General features: G+C 39.8%; 2 protein-coding genes across 2 annotated transcripts; one reads left to right on the top strand and one right to left on the bottom strand.

The window, feature by feature from the left end:
* Positions 1-4,445: 4,445 nt before the first annotated feature.
* Positions 4,446-7,587, top strand: LOC149390603 (L-Aspartase-like family protein). The gene is made up of 6 exons (XM_089619444.1): positions 4,446-4,855; positions 5,206-5,586; positions 5,881-6,029; positions 6,203-6,494; positions 6,744-6,908; positions 6,988-7,587. Exons 1-6 carry the CDS (start codon positions 4,565-4,567, stop codon positions 7,237-7,239), a joined length of 1,530 nt encoding a protein of 509 aa, XP_089475570.1. The 5' UTR covers positions 4,446-4,564; the 3' UTR covers positions 7,240-7,587.
* Positions 7,588-7,620: 33 nt separating this feature from the next.
* LOC149390604 (chromosome-associated kinesin-like protein) lies at positions 7,621-10,952 on the bottom strand. The gene is made up of 11 exons (XM_089619445.1): positions 10,713-10,952; positions 10,144-10,257; positions 9,915-10,031; positions 9,756-9,836; positions 9,500-9,571; positions 9,328-9,421; positions 9,176-9,207; positions 8,909-8,982; positions 8,639-8,701; positions 8,412-8,556; positions 7,621-8,333 (listed from the first exon to the last, which is right to left on the bottom strand). Exons 1-11 carry the CDS (start codon positions 10,815-10,817, stop codon positions 7,899-7,901), a joined length of 1,332 nt encoding a protein of 443 aa, XP_089475571.1. The 5' UTR covers positions 10,818-10,952; the 3' UTR covers positions 7,621-7,898.
* Between the last annotated feature and the right edge of the window lie 3,960 nt (positions 10,953-14,912).

A 14,912-nucleotide genomic window follows, 5' to 3' on the forward strand; every position in this document is an offset into this window, starting at 1 on the left:
AAGGTTATACACTCCCCACTGCTATAACCCCCGGTCCGACCAGAGACTAGCTTCAGACTTCGAGCAGCAGTCGTCAGCTGATCTAAGTTTTAACACTTGTCTGAGATCTACTAGTGGTACTTTCTTCATCGTGACGTCAGCGTCGCTGGTCTATGGCATAGTGAGCTCGCAAACTGCGACCTTCATCCACTGCGCCCCGGTCCGCTCAAGGCAGCTCCCATTGAGTCTTCCAGCTAGCAATGAGCTCGCGATGGGCGACCTTCACCCATTACTTAGAGTACTCGGCGCACGGACCGGCATGGCCCGCTAGGCACAAGTCGTTGACTTGTGAGTACCACCGACACTAGTTTAGTTAAAATTTGGGTACTCTGCAGCTAGTAGCATACACGTTAAACTTATATACCGAAGAGCCTAACGGGATAAATCCCGAAAGAACTTATTGTTTTCCTTTGAAGCTCGTAAATGTTTTAAGCTGAAAGCTCGAAATGTGACTTTCGAACCTTCTACTCCCGATTGAATCCGAGAGTCTATCGTTCTTCCGTCATCTCGATTCTAACCTACTTCTTAGAGTTAGAAGAGAAGTCTAACTATACACATTGTAAACATGGTTGGTTCAAGTTAGCATTTGAACCTAATGGGCGTACCCGATATAAGTTTCCAAGCAAGAGTGGCCGAAGCCTTAACTTTCAAGTTTATATATTTTAGGGCTTTCACATACTCTTGTTTACTAACAAATAAATGCACAAACAAACAGGGCTATCCCCTTGGTAAGTAGTTGACTTATGTCTCCTCACTTATCTGGAATAGTTTGACCGAAAGCTCGACGACTTCCGGCGATGTCTTGCTTTTCACATTCTACGAGACACTTGACACTTGTCGAAACGTCGAAAGAACTAGCATCCGAGGTTGGAAGTACGTTCGTTATTGGATTCGAGATTACTTGAAGAAGATAGGGTTCGTTATCGGGATTAGATTCGAGTCGGTTCGGAATTCGAGAATTTAATTCATTATTCTCCGGTTTTTCGGAATTTAAACTTATTTAAGACTCGCGTACTTTCGTATCGAAAATTATACGAAATAAAATCCAACAACATATTTATGAGTCTTAAATAAATTAGTTAATCCGAATCAAAATAACCGAGAATAGCAAAGCGAATAATTAAATTAAATTCTTAAATATTGTTAAATAAATAATCACAAGTTATTAATTTAAATAAAGAAATACGCTATATAATCAATTTCGAGAGTATTTAAATGCTATAAGCGATTAATACACTCATGAGTTAATCGAGCTTTAACTTTGATAACTCTATATCGAAAACTTCAAATTCCGGCTTCGCTACCTTCGACTCTGCCAGTTCCCGCTCGTCGGCCTAAATTTGCAATCAAGTCGCGGAATACGATAACGAGTCAATTTAATTATTTCAAACTCACATAAATTTCCGAAATCAAAATCCGACATCTCGACCCAAAACCCGAACCCAATCAAATCAAGCAAACCCAACACGAATCCAAACTAACCAAAACGTTATAACACATAACGATCACGAAAATAATTCCCGAGGCTCAGATTTACGTCTCGACACATAACGGCCAAAACAACCACTTGGCCAAACAAAACACTCGGCCAAAACAACCACTCGGCCAAGACAACAATTCAATCCAAAATATCCAGAACCTCATACAATCATCACAGCCTCAACAACTTAAAATCCAGAATTCAAACAAAATATTCATCAAAATCACACGGCCAAGGCAATGAATCAACCAAAATTCATCCAAAAATTACCATAACTCACAACGAAGATTCTCAATCAAAATCCGAACACTAAAAGAGCTATAACACGTTTCAGAACATCAATCAATATACAGTCCAAAAAGACCCAAAAATGTACTCTTCAAACACTAGTTCATGAGACTTTCGGCCAATTTCATACTCAATCCAAGAAATCTGAAACCAAACATCAAATCCAAGACATAAACATCATCAATCGTGCTCCAAGACCAAATAACACCAATCAATTTCACATAATTCATCACGGATTCAAAACCCCCAAATTATTGAACCATGAGCCTAATCACGAATCCAATCCAAGGAGAGAAATTTCTCACCTCAAATCGTGAAATTAGGCCTCCTTGGTGAATTCTCAACCTTCCCTGACGTCTTTCTCTCGGTCTAGCGTCACGCGGCTCACGGCGACGACGCTTCTTCCTCGGCTGGAGCGCGCGGTGGAGGGACTCGATGATGGAGCGCGAGGAGAGGAAAGGAAGAAGAAGGGAGATGGAAGGTAGAGTTTAAATTTTGTACAGGCATACCATGTTCTCATGCAATTAGTTGCATTTGGTTCAATAAGGCTGACCCTATGAGTTATGTGTCTGATAGGTACAAGAAGCCAGCTTACCAGAACACGTATGCTCACAAGATTATTCTAATTAACCCGTTAGAACAATGGCCACGAACTGGTTTGGCACCTATGTCCATGCCACCAGACAGAGTCAAACCTGGACGTCCAAAGAAGCTCAGACGACTCCAACATGATGAGATTGTTCCTAGGCGAGCAACAAAAATTACAAGGAAATATGTCATCTCAAAGTGCTCTAAGTGTGGTCAAGACGGGCACAATATCAAAACATGTTTCAGACGGGAGCAAAAAAATCAAGTAAGGTTCATTTCAGTTTATTATGTATAACACATTCTCATATAATGTATTCTGAATGGTATACGTTTGTTGAGTCAAACAGAGGCATGGAAGACCATCTCAAGCATCACAAAACACACAACCACCTCCAATATCACAGTCTACACAACTACCTCGAGCTGCACAGTCTACACAACCACCTCCAGCATCACAGTCCACACAACCACCTCGGGCATCACAGCCTACACAACCATCGCAGCCTATGCAGCCATTAAGGGTATAAATTGGTACACACTTAATTCACTGCCAAGTTAGAAGATAGAATTGTAGAAGATAACATACTTATTTTGTTTTGTACAGAGAAGCCCTAGGTTTAGGACTCAAAGCACAAGGAAGGACATGATGCAACCCCGGGTTTTATTCAGAAACACTTAGACACAATCGAATGGACTAAGATCCAGCCTGTCAGACGTCTTCATTTTGTAACTCTTTTGGTTTACTGCTTTGCTTATGGACAAGGTTGTTTTGTAAAAAAGGCTAATACATTGTTAACTATTATGTATTCTATACTTTGCACAGTTTATGTATTTTTCTAAGTTCACCTGTATGCATGGTTTTGCACAGTTTATGTATTTTGTATATATGTATTGGACCATATTGCAATCTGAATATTGGACCATATTCTCAAATTCGGTGTGTCAAGTGTCAACGTCATTGCTTTCACAAATACACAACAAAAACAAAGTTCACAAACATCCAATAAACTACACTGCAATTCGTTCATTTAGTTCACAATCAAGGTTCACAAAAAGAGTTTACAACAATTTGTAAATTGTTGTAATTTACTAGACTTACTTATACAATAATACCCAACAAAAACTACAATCAAGGTTCTACAACTACAATCAAGGTTCTACAGTCGATCACCAAACCAGGATTGTGCATTTTTTTGTAAATCAACACCATCTTCTACCTGACCAAAAGTACAAAAACAATAACTAATACAACACATAGCATCAACTTAATATGTTTCAGATCGGTTGACTCATTTATTGCACTGTGTTCGGTGTCGCGAAATTCTTCAGTGATCGACTCTGACATCGTTCCGTCAAACGCATTAATCCCCTTCAACAGTCCAGGTATTATCACCTTGGATCTTGAGCACATTGGGGGGTCTAGCCACTCATGAAATTCACATCCTGGCATGTCCTTGTTCTGGTAAAATCGGGATTTTCTTAACCGATTATTTTAAAAATTTAAAACTTCTTATTTGAAAAATTACACGTACCTTAAGCCCGCAGCGACACTCCGGAGCTCGTCGCCGCACACTTGTCGACTCGCCGACATAGTTCACTTGTGTGCACGATTTTCTTCGTGAAGACGATGTGTTACTAGATTCCATCTATCTTCTACTTGGCTAGGCTCTAAATGAACAAAAGAAACTTCAAATCGCCATCTTCGTCTTCAGCCCTACCTTACTCGATTTGGGGATTTTATCAAACTAATATTTGACCAACGCGTATATTAAATATCAAAGAAAAGAATTTTTAAATTAAATAACGGCGAAGGGCAAAACAATAATTATCCATTTCATGCCCAACACGTGAAATACACGTGGTCCAATTCCGGTATTTTTTATGACCATATTAACAGAAGGACCAAATTCAAAATAGTGACTCAGACGGAGGACTGATTCGCCGTTTTTTTTGTTCGGGATTTAAGTCATTAAAAGCTACAAAGTTGAGGGATTAAAAATGACATTAATTCTAATATATTAATATATTTTGGTCATACAGCAGAGAGAATCCCTATTCATTTAAGCGGATATTTCCGAGAGTTTGAACTCGAGTGGCCGCCTCGAAAAATCGCCCAGCCGCAATCGTCTCCCAAGGTAAGCAAACAACAGCGGAGAGAAAGTTGAACTGATGGACTCTCTGACATCACTCAAAACTCTCACTCCTCGCACGCTCTCCTCCTCGAAGCTCAACACTCTCTCCCCTTCTCCGACCTCCCTCGCCCTCCGTCGCAGATCGACGGCGATGTCTCGCGCCCAGTCCCAGCCGGCCGGGAAGGAGGCGAAGCTGTGGGGCGGAAGATTCGAGAAGGGCGTCACCGACGCCGTCGAGAGGTTCACGGAATCCATCTCCTTCGACAAAGCCCTCTACAAGCAGGATATCAGAGGGAGCCGAGCTCACGCCTCCATGCTCGCCCAACAGGTTCGAATTTCTCCGCTTCTTTTATTGTGTTCAGTGATTATCGGAATAATGTGATGAAAGTATTTGAATTCGAGGCTTGTAGTGACATCTTTATCTGTTAGGAACACCAAGCTGTCAAAAAGCTACGAGCTTTAACATATCAATTTCCAATGTAGTTATATTTATTTCAGTTTCATCAACAGGGAATGAAATATTCTATATGAAATCAAGAAAATACAATGTCGAACCTGGTAGATACTCAAAGATTATCACAAAACATTAAAGAATATTTGTATGTGTTGTGGCCTGATCTTAGTGTTACATTGAAGATAAAAAAAAGGGTTGGTAACTGAGAAATAATAATGTTTCAGGGATTGATGAGTATGAGTGATAGAGATAGTATTCTTGAAGGCCTGGATAAGATAGAGAGGAGCATCGAAAAGGGCGAGTTTGTGTGGAGGACTGACCGGGAAGATGTGCACATGAACATTGAGGCGGCGCTTATCGATATGATCGGCGAACCGGCGAAGAAGCTTCACACGGCTCGGAGTAGAAACGATCAAGTGATGACCGACTTCCGATTGTGGTGCCGTGATGCGATTGATTCGCTGGTCGACCAGATCATACATCTTCAGGTTTCGCTGGTGAAGTTGGCGGTGGAGAACGAGGGTCTAATCGTTCCAGGCTATACCCATTTGCAGAGAGCACAGCCTGTTCTTCTGCAGCATCTTCTGCTAGCATTTGTTGAGCAGGTTTGGATTGATTCATTCTTTCGTTTCATTTATTTGTGGGAGGAAACGATTTTATTTCCATTGATGTCTTGGTCATCGAACCTTGTAGTGCATTTATGCTCTGATAATTTGTAAGATAGTTAGACACGAGCTTAGAATACATGAATATGTCTCTTTGAATCAAACATGTTACCAGTACTGGACCAACCATTTATAGCTCAGTCTATGCACTTGTTTTTTTTTTTTTTTTTTTTTTTTTTTTTTTTTTTTTTTCTGTAGTGTTTTCATTGTGGGAAAATATTTTCTGTTTTACAGCTTGAACGTGATAAGGGGCGCTTACAAGATTGCAGAGTTCGTTTGAATTTTTGTCCTTTAGGTGCTTGTGCGCTCGCTGGTACTGGCTTGGCAATCGACCGGTTTATGACTGCCAAGGCCTTAGATTTCTCTGCCCCGATGAGTAACAGGTATTCCCGTTGGTGATTTTATTAAATCCATGACAGAATTCGTATGTTGACTTTGGTGTTGTTTGTGCTACTGCAATAAGATTTTTCGTATCGTGTCTTAATGGGTTTTGCATTAAACTTACATAGTAAAGTATGGTTCCTTTGGATAGCCAGTTAACTTAATTTATTGGCAGTATTGATGCAGTGTCAGACAGAGACTTTGTCATGGAGTTACTTTCTGCTAATGCTATCACAGCGATTCATCTTTCCCGGCTTGGGGAAGAATGGGTATTGTGGGCCTCGGAAGAGTTTGGATTTATCACTCCTAGTGATGCCGTTTCAACGGGAAGTAGCATCATGCCTCAGAAAAAAAATCCAGATCCTATGGAGCTTGTTCGAGGGAAATCCGCTAGAGTTGTGGGAGACCTGGTGACCCTTCTCACACTCTGCAAAGGGCTTCCACTTGCTTACAATCGTGATCTGCAGGTGAAATTTCTCTCTCGTACTTTATAAAAAGCTGACCTAAGCAGTCACAGTATATGTTGATTAGCTGAAGGGTAGGTTCAAAGTGTCGTTTCCTTTTCCTTTTTGGACGAACATTCCCTTTGAACTATTTTCTTAGATTTTAAATTTATTCATGGAATATCCGTGTACCTGAAACTCGTATGTTTGGTAATCTCCTACTTACAAATCCATGTTTTATTAAGAAACCCTTTATGTTTTATTTCGAGGTAGGAAGACAAAGAGCCTGTATTTGACAGTGTGAAGACAATATTGGGGATGCTCGAAGTGTCGGCAGAGTTTGCGCAGAACATCACTTTCAATCAAGAAAGAATTGAAAGAGCATTACCAGCTGGCCATCTCGATGCAACGACACTGGCTGATTATCTTGTGAAAAAGGCAAGTTCCATCCTCTTACTCTTGTCCAAAAGTTTGAATTCGTAAATAATGGAGCTCATTTTATCTCTGGTATCTGCAGGGAATTCCCTTCAGAACTTCTCATGATATAGTTGGAAGGGCCGTTGCGATGTGCGTTTCAAGAAACTGCCAGCTTCTGCATCTGAGTCTTGATGAGCTAAGAAGCCTGGATCCGGTGTTTGACAACGATGTTTACGAATTTCTCGGTGTAGAAAATGCCGTCAATAAATTCAGCTCGTATGGTTCGACGGGCTCATCATGCGTTTCCGATCAACTCAAACATTGGATTAATAATCTTGGAATTAGCGAATGATTCTTCACGGACCCGATGACTCATAACTGTAACAATCTACTGCCAAATTATGAAGCAATCGGCTTAGTACCGTTCAGATATACGCGGTTCATGGAAAATCGACCAACAAGCCCATGTTATTGCGATGTCTTCTACTCATTTTATTAGGCTTATTTATAACTATTTGTCCTTAATTTATCGTATGGTTGTAGTTGAGTTCTTTTGTTATCGGAGGGAGAGCGGTAGAGAATATTTATGTCGTATTCGATTTCAGGCTGGTACCTGCCTTAGATGATGGCTTAAGAATCATAAATTTTGGTTGTCTTGTGTTTTCAAACTTCTGTTTTCTATTCTCTTACCCTTTCAAAATTCGTGTTTGAGAAATATAAAAGTATTATGGCTTCTACGGCATGTAATTTGAAATAATTTACCAGAATTAGGGTGTGGAAAAGTTGCTTCTTTCCAAGCTAATATGAATTCAATGGCAACGAGAATTATTACACACAACAGGATCTGCTTCCATTTTAGCAGCAAGAAAAGAAAGAAGTGCAATCAGTGAGATTCATAACAATGGTCTCTAGATAATGGGTTTCTATCAGTAGACTCATGGTGTAGTACCAGATAGTGTGTCATAATCCAAACTCATGAACACAAGAACAGCACAAGTTGCTGCCAGAATTTTATGCCTTGCGTCGCAACCGTAAATTACCAATGTCAGACAAAGGCTTCTTCCCCAGCCCAAGAAGGTCATTCTTCTCGGCAGAGTCGTCGAGCAACGCACACTTCACCGGTTCCAACGGTTTTTTCTCAGCGGTGGTCTGTGTTTGAGGCGACTGGACCGGAGATGGTTCTCTGTTGCTGCACTTGGCGGCCACGCAGCCACAGGAAGCCCCACAGCTTCCGCCGGCGTGACGGCATTGGCATTTTGTCGTTTTGCACAGAGACTTCTTGCTGCACGAACAGCACACACCCGATCCGCTTTTGTTCCGAGTAACATCACTCGTTTCTGAACACTCTGATCCTAACAAGCTCTTCTTCTCCTTCTTCTTATTCTTCTTCTTCACCGACTGCTCGCTGGTGGTTGCAACCCTCACCGATAGATCGCTCGAAACGCCCTGTATATATTCAGAGTTGTTTATTTATCACAGGTGAAACTGAAAGAAGAAAACAGTCCTACATTTTGGAATGCTTACCTGAGATTTGTTGCTACCGTCGAGTTCGGTTTTCTGTACCCTTAACTGTCTAAGCATACCACTCAGGTTCGCTACTTGTTCCTTCAGCTCCTTGATGTCCAGATCCTTCTCTATGGAACCAAAATCCTCTGCTTGAATTACGTACCTGAAGAGAAAGGATTGGTTCAAAATCAAATATAGTCGGATGACCAAACACTGAGAGTAACTATTATATGCCTTCTTCTCACCTCGACTTTTCTTCTTTTAGTACTTCCACTTCTTCCTTGAGCGTGGCATTTTCTTCGACCATTCTACCAGATCAAACAAACGGAAATAAAAGACACCATTAGTAAAATTGGTTCCGTGGCATACTCTCCCACCATTCTAACAGATAAACCAAAGAGAACCAAAAGATATCATTCCTAAAATTGGCTTATGTGGCTACTTAGTGAATTCTGCCAGTATGTTAGCGGGTATATCACATGATTGAAGATTTAAGAAATATTTTTGAAACTCACACATCCATTTGCCGTTCATAATCAGAACATAGTGCATGCAACTGTGTTGTAAGGTCAAGCTCATTCTCCAAAATCTGCATTGATATTGTCATTTAATTAGTGAGAAGCATAAGCCCCGAGTGACCCAAAAGAAGATGCACTGTCAGGAGAGCATCCTTGATAATTTGAAGTTATCCAACATTCATCAAAAGAAAGATATTCATGATTCATACGATGAAATACAATTTTTTTTTATACGGATTCAACTTTTACATATTAATAAACTACCTGAATTCCTGGATTGCTCACATTTCTGGCACCTGCATCAATCATAATTAAGGGGTTGTTAAATATATATTTTTTTTCTTTGATGTGTCCAGGTGTGATTATATGTTTGCATGAATCATTTATGAGCAAAATAAAATTGGTAGGTTGCTTACCAGCCCTCTTTAGTGACAAAGCTTTTCGAGATTCTAACAGATCTCTTAGCCGTTTAGTAGCAATGGAAGCTTCTAAACTCTTTCGTTGCAAAACCTACCACACAAGGATGAACGAATGGAAAAGTTTAAGTGTCAACAACTCATCGATATTCGTAAGTTTGAGTATACCTACCAGCTTTAGTATCTGATTGGCATCTGACAGTTTCTGCATCTCATACTGATTCCTTCGGCCATCTCTCTTGATCTGATGATGAAAAGAAAGATATCTTGAAACACTTCTAATAGGTTGTAATTTAAAATGTTGCAACAATCATACTACAATACAAGTATTAAACACCGCAAGTGCAGCAAGTTTCCAGCAAACCTAAATGCTGACTGGTGTGATATGAAATATGGAATTGCATTTTAGTTTTGTCTTGAACTATTACCTGCAAAACCTCTTTTTCCAGAGAAGCTTTGCATAGTCGGAACTGCAAAGATTCCACCTTCATCTTACATTGCAATTGGACCTAGAGAGTAGTTCACAGCTCAGTAATGAAGATAATTGTTGTTTAGAATGAATAATATCATCTAAAATTATTCCAAACCTTCTGAGCCTTTAAACTCTGAATCTCATATTGGGACTGTTTTGTTGCATCATCGCCTTTTGGTCTTTGGACTGAAAACTGCGACTTGTATTCTAGCTTATTCTTCAAATCAGCCACCTAATATCAAAATCCATTGTAAGTAACCAATCTCAAAAGCCTTCATAAAACACTCCTTCTCCAATCAAGATCTTGTATAACACATAACATCTACCCAGTTAAGGTATTCAACCTGATCTTCCAGGAGTGTCAGTTTTTGAAGATATTCATCTTTGAGCTTCTCAGCGCTGCCACTTGAATTCGATGGGGCATTTCCAAGTTTTAACCTTAGTTCTTCAATTTCTTTCTGCCAATTATTATCAAATGGAAGGTATTGAGATTTTAAGACAATAATTTAGTTATAAACACATTTTGGGTCTCAAGACAACTGTTCTTCATGACTCAATTTCTTTTACCATATCAGACATAGTACGGAATTGCATACAATTTTTCTAAAAGAATTAGAAAATTTTATACTCTTCCGATTGTGTTCAAGCTTCAAACAATTAAGAACATTGTAAATAGTCTTTCTGGAAAACTAGAGCTCAGCGGTATAAACCCAGTCATGTTTTAAGTGAAAATCCCAAAAATATAGCTCAAAAGCTAAAGAATTAGGAGTACTCCTGCCCATCTTTATAAAATTTAATGGACAGAACTAACTCATTTTGAAATTCGCAATTATCTCCACTTTCCCAAAAAAATTTACTGACCAAACAGACTCCACAAGGAAACATACAGGATTAAAAAAATTCGAGAAATAACCTGAAAATCCTTATTTTCCTGTTCGAGATCGCGGATTCTCTTCTCCTCTTCGTCGCGAGTCGAATCAACTCCCGATTGCTTCGATCCGCGCTTAGTCTTCGTCATCGATGGGCCTGAAAATCGAAACCCTAGACGAACCGTTGTTGAGAATCTACGACAATAGCGATGGGGATTGTTGTATGAGATCGGAATCAGAGGAGAGAGATAAAGAAGTATTGAATCTCTTTGCGGCGAAATGTAAGAGAAGATGTGTAATAAGAAGAGGAGGGAATGCGGAACTTCGATTCAAGTTTGCCACGTCGGATCAAGTGAACGTTGGAATTTGTTTTTGCATTATTTTATCCCCAGGCCCTTTTGGTCCACCACAAAATTGATAGTGTCTAAAAACATCAATATTATCTTTTATTTACTAAAAGCGGGTAAATCAATGTTTGAAATTGCTCTATGATGATATGTCAATGCTCTGGTTATTGGAAGGACACAAAAATACCAATTTCGATAGTAGTGTGCTTTCTATTGCTTAATGAAAGCGGTATTTTCGTTACGCAATTTTTTACTTTTTATTGTTTAACGGAAGTGGAATTTCTGTGAAATTAGCATTTCTGTTGATTTTCATTATGTAATAAAAAAAATTAAAAATCAAATTTAAATGATAAATGAACGTGACTCAAATGTTAAAATTTTAAAAAAAGGTACTACTATGTAAAATGAATTGCATCTTTATTAATAACTTTATAAATAAATAAATAAAAAGGTAAAAACATTACAACAAGATTATGAGTAAAATATTACAATAAGACAACTCTTCATTAATAGTCATGTTTTGGAAGTTTATATCAAAATTATCAACAAGATCAATGTTCACAAATGTTCGTTGAGAATGGTGTTCGTGTTGACACCAATATTTGTAAATGGTGAGTGCCTCGACCATTTCGGATCTTAAAATGTGCTTTCGATCCTCAATGATGCGACCTGAGCTACTAAATGCTGACTCGGTCGACACCGTTGAAACAGGGATCGAATGTACATCTCGGGTCATTTTGGACAATATCGAAAACATGTTTTCGTGTTGCCGCCAATGCCAGCAAATTGATGTCGTCTTGGTTCACGGAGGCAAATTGTTGAGAGGTAGCGCGATCTCGTCGTGTTCAAACGTCTCTTGAGTGGTTGGGGGATGTGGTGACGATCTTGGAGATGAAGTTCCGCCTCGGACAAAACGAGCTACATATTGAAACATTCATTTACTTGTTGATGAATGTCGGGGTGGACTCGGCTTGGGACAAGTTAAAAATTTTCATTGGTAAACCCTGAAAAAACTCTTCCACGACCCTAGTATGATCATGTGCTACGTAATCTTGTCCAGTATAACGTTTTTTTTAAACGAGAACATCATTCTATTAAAAACATGCGAAAACCGATTACATGAGTGGCTACGGGAAAAACCCGAAACAAGCCCCAAAAAAGGAAACAAAGAAACAAAAGAAAAAGAAAAAGGGACACCCCAAAAGCAAACTTCCTACGAGCCTATTTGAGAAAAAACTTCCTAGAGTTGCAAAACAAAAACCCGCCCGTTGCTCCTTGCTCGTTGTTCCGTAGGAAAACCAAAACACCAAACTGAAATCCACGAAAACCAAAAACATCCTCCGAACCTCCTCTCAAACCAAGCGAAAAACTTCATAAAAACCGGAACGAATCCTCATGAACTTCGGTTTCCGTAAGCTGAGTAGATAGGCCATTTTCTGAAGATCTCTTTTATCCATTTCGATCTTCCTATCCTTCCCTTTTCTCCGATCGGGAGAAGACACCACCTGATCTCCGCCACTTTGCACTAACCCATTAGACTTTGGAGACTCGGAATCCCGAGAAAGCGCGGAAGGAAGAGGGATTCTGGAACCCGGGAAGCCGTCTTCCTCGCTGCAGGAGGATGCATCGCACTCGAAGAGAGCCGCCGAGCCATCCAAAGCCTCGAACGTATCATCACGAGCTGAAGCCGACTCCAAAATCAGCCCATGCCCAACATCTTGGGGGGGGGGGGGGGGGGGGGGGGGGGGGGGGGGGGGGGGCTGTGAACTGAGCACATTCGGGGGAGTGAATAAGAGCGATGTGGTCACTCGTCTTTGAAAGAGTATCCTCACTCTTCAATCCCAAATCGAAGCCCTTTAGGATAAAAGAGTGATCAGGCTCGTTAATGCCCAAAACCTCCTCTGCTTCCCCAACTCTGAATTCATCAGAGATCCTCGAGCTGAGCGGGGAGGCAGGAACAACTGGAGAGTTACGAGTGCTTCCTTCTTCTCCTAGAAGCTTAACTCATTTCGAACCCTGAATCTTTCGAGAACACCTCCTGCAAACACTTCCTACGATCCCCCGATCTTCCCAAGGAGCGTGGGGGACAAAAGAATGCTCGGGCTGAACTTCCTTCCCAATTCTTTTCTGGCCAAGCACTGCCTCTGCAAAACTGACTTCCTTATTGACTTCCTTGTTGACCTCGCTGCGTTGACCCTTGTTGAAAGACAGATCTGCTGACCATTTTTTAAGAGTCGAACTCAGAATCCTCGCAAAACCTCTCCAACCGTTTCTCCGAGAGCCCTCTGGGATTAGGATCATCCTGCCTTCTCCTTGGGCCACCTTCAAGAGCCTCAAACAAGAACCTCTCTTGTTGACCATAACATCCACAATTAAAGAAAAACCATTTCCGACATATCTCCTCCAAAATCTGACCTCCGAAACGAAATCCATACATTCTTCCACGATCCCGACCAACCAACAAGCAGTAACCCTACTCAGAAGCAAACTGAAAGAGAAATTTCTTCTATCCTCCAAAAGACGAACGGTTCCGCCATCCCTTCCTAGAAACGCTTATCTTCTATCTCGTAGAAATCTACGTAAACATTGTCTCTTATAACAACCATGATCAGGCTTCCAGGTTAGAGCTAACAGAAACGAGGGAAAAGAGCAGTGGAATGAAGCATTTTTTTACCCGGAGAAAAAACCTTCTTTTTTGCCAAAAAATCTGCTCACCAGTATAACGTTTTAAATACTGTAAAAATGTAAGACAACCCACAAATTTCATTCGAGGGTCTAGAATGCAAATATTTTTAAAAAAAAATTGCTCTCATAGTTGCGACATCTGGTTGAAATATTTCAAAATGGTTGCAATCGTGAAGATGTTCGATAATTTTTTAAACACTATGTATCGCTAAATAAGATGTGGGTGTGTAAACGGTGGACAATGCACATGTTTCATCGTAAAAAGTGAAGAATGAGTAAAACACGTAGCCACTGCGATGTCTGTTTCGGTTATGTCATGGCCACCGTTTATGTTCACATATTCACGTGTAACCTCTACATATCTATCGGCCAAGAAGGAATTCAACATTAAAAATGTTAAGTTCCACCTAATCCTGTTATCGGTGTGGAAGTTCCTCTCGTCAAGACCGTTAAATAAACTATATAACAACTTAATTATATAAATTATGCTATATAATATAAAGTGTATAGAATATTTGCAGAGAGAATTGTAGTTTGTGGAGAGATGAGAATGATATTTGAGAATATTGGTTGTAAAAAATTGAAAGAAATTGGTATGTATATATAGTGTAAAATGAAAGTGGGGTTATAGTGCAAAAAAAACGGACACATTTTTTCAATCTTTGTATTGGCCAACGGATACATTTTTAAAGGCTGAGAAGTAAAAAAAAATATTTTTAGTATTATTTATTTAAAGGAAACGGTAAGAAACGATAATAAAACTCATTCTCCTCTTCTGCATGTCTCACTGCCGCTTCTGACGCGTGTCGGAAGGCAGTCTGCCATTTTCGCAAGCACGAAAATAAAAAATTCTGTCAGGCTCAATTTTGCCAACGGAAGTTTCCTTACGTGTACTTCCATACCGAAATTCCAGGATGAGTCAATGCTCTTGTATTAAAAAATATTAAAAAAATGACATTTTTTGCCCCTCAACTACGTCACCAATAACAAGTTGGACCCCGAACAAAAAAATCTAAAGCGTTTCCCCATCATGATAGCCATTGTTTTGCATTTAGCCATTTTGTTATATATGACGTTAAAATAGCAAGCATTTGACCACGTGCTTATCACATGTTGGGCACAAAAAGAAGGAAATTATGATTTTTTTCCCATTTAACTCTAGTTTTAAATGGTTTTATTTTCTTTTCTTATTGTTTTTTTTATGTATATGTG

This window comes from Urtica dioica, chromosome 7 (assembly GCF_054948205.1).
Source record: "Urtica dioica subsp. dioica isolate 48M chromosome 7, U.dioica_male_clone48M_v1_H2, whole genome shotgun sequence".
Lineage (NCBI taxonomy): Eukaryota > Viridiplantae > Streptophyta > Magnoliopsida > Rosales > Urticaceae > Urtica > Urtica dioica.

Coding starts and splice junctions, on each gene's coding strand:
- LOC149390603 (XM_089619444.1), top strand. CDS start 4,565: ATGGACTCTCTGACATCACTCAAAACTCTCACTCCTCGCACGCTCTCC. Junction 5,587..5,880: donor TGCTAGCATTTGTTGAGCAG/GTTTGGATTGAT, acceptor TCTGTTTTACAG/CTTGAACGTGATAAGGGGCG. Junction 6,909..6,987: donor CTGATTATCTTGTGAAAAAG/GCAAGTTCCATC, acceptor TGGTATCTGCAG/GGAATTCCCTTCAGAACTTC.
- LOC149390604 (XM_089619445.1), bottom strand. CDS start 10,817: ATGACGAAGACTAAGCGCGGATCGAAGCAATCGGGAGTTGATTCGACT. Junction 9,837..9,914: donor AGAGTTTAAAGGCTCAGAAG/GTTTGGAATAAT, acceptor ACTACTCTCTAG/GTCCAATTGCAATGTAAGAT. Junction 8,702..8,908: donor TATGAACGGCAAATGGATGT/GTGAGTTTCAAA, acceptor TTGATCTGGTAG/AATGGTCGAAGAAAATGCCA.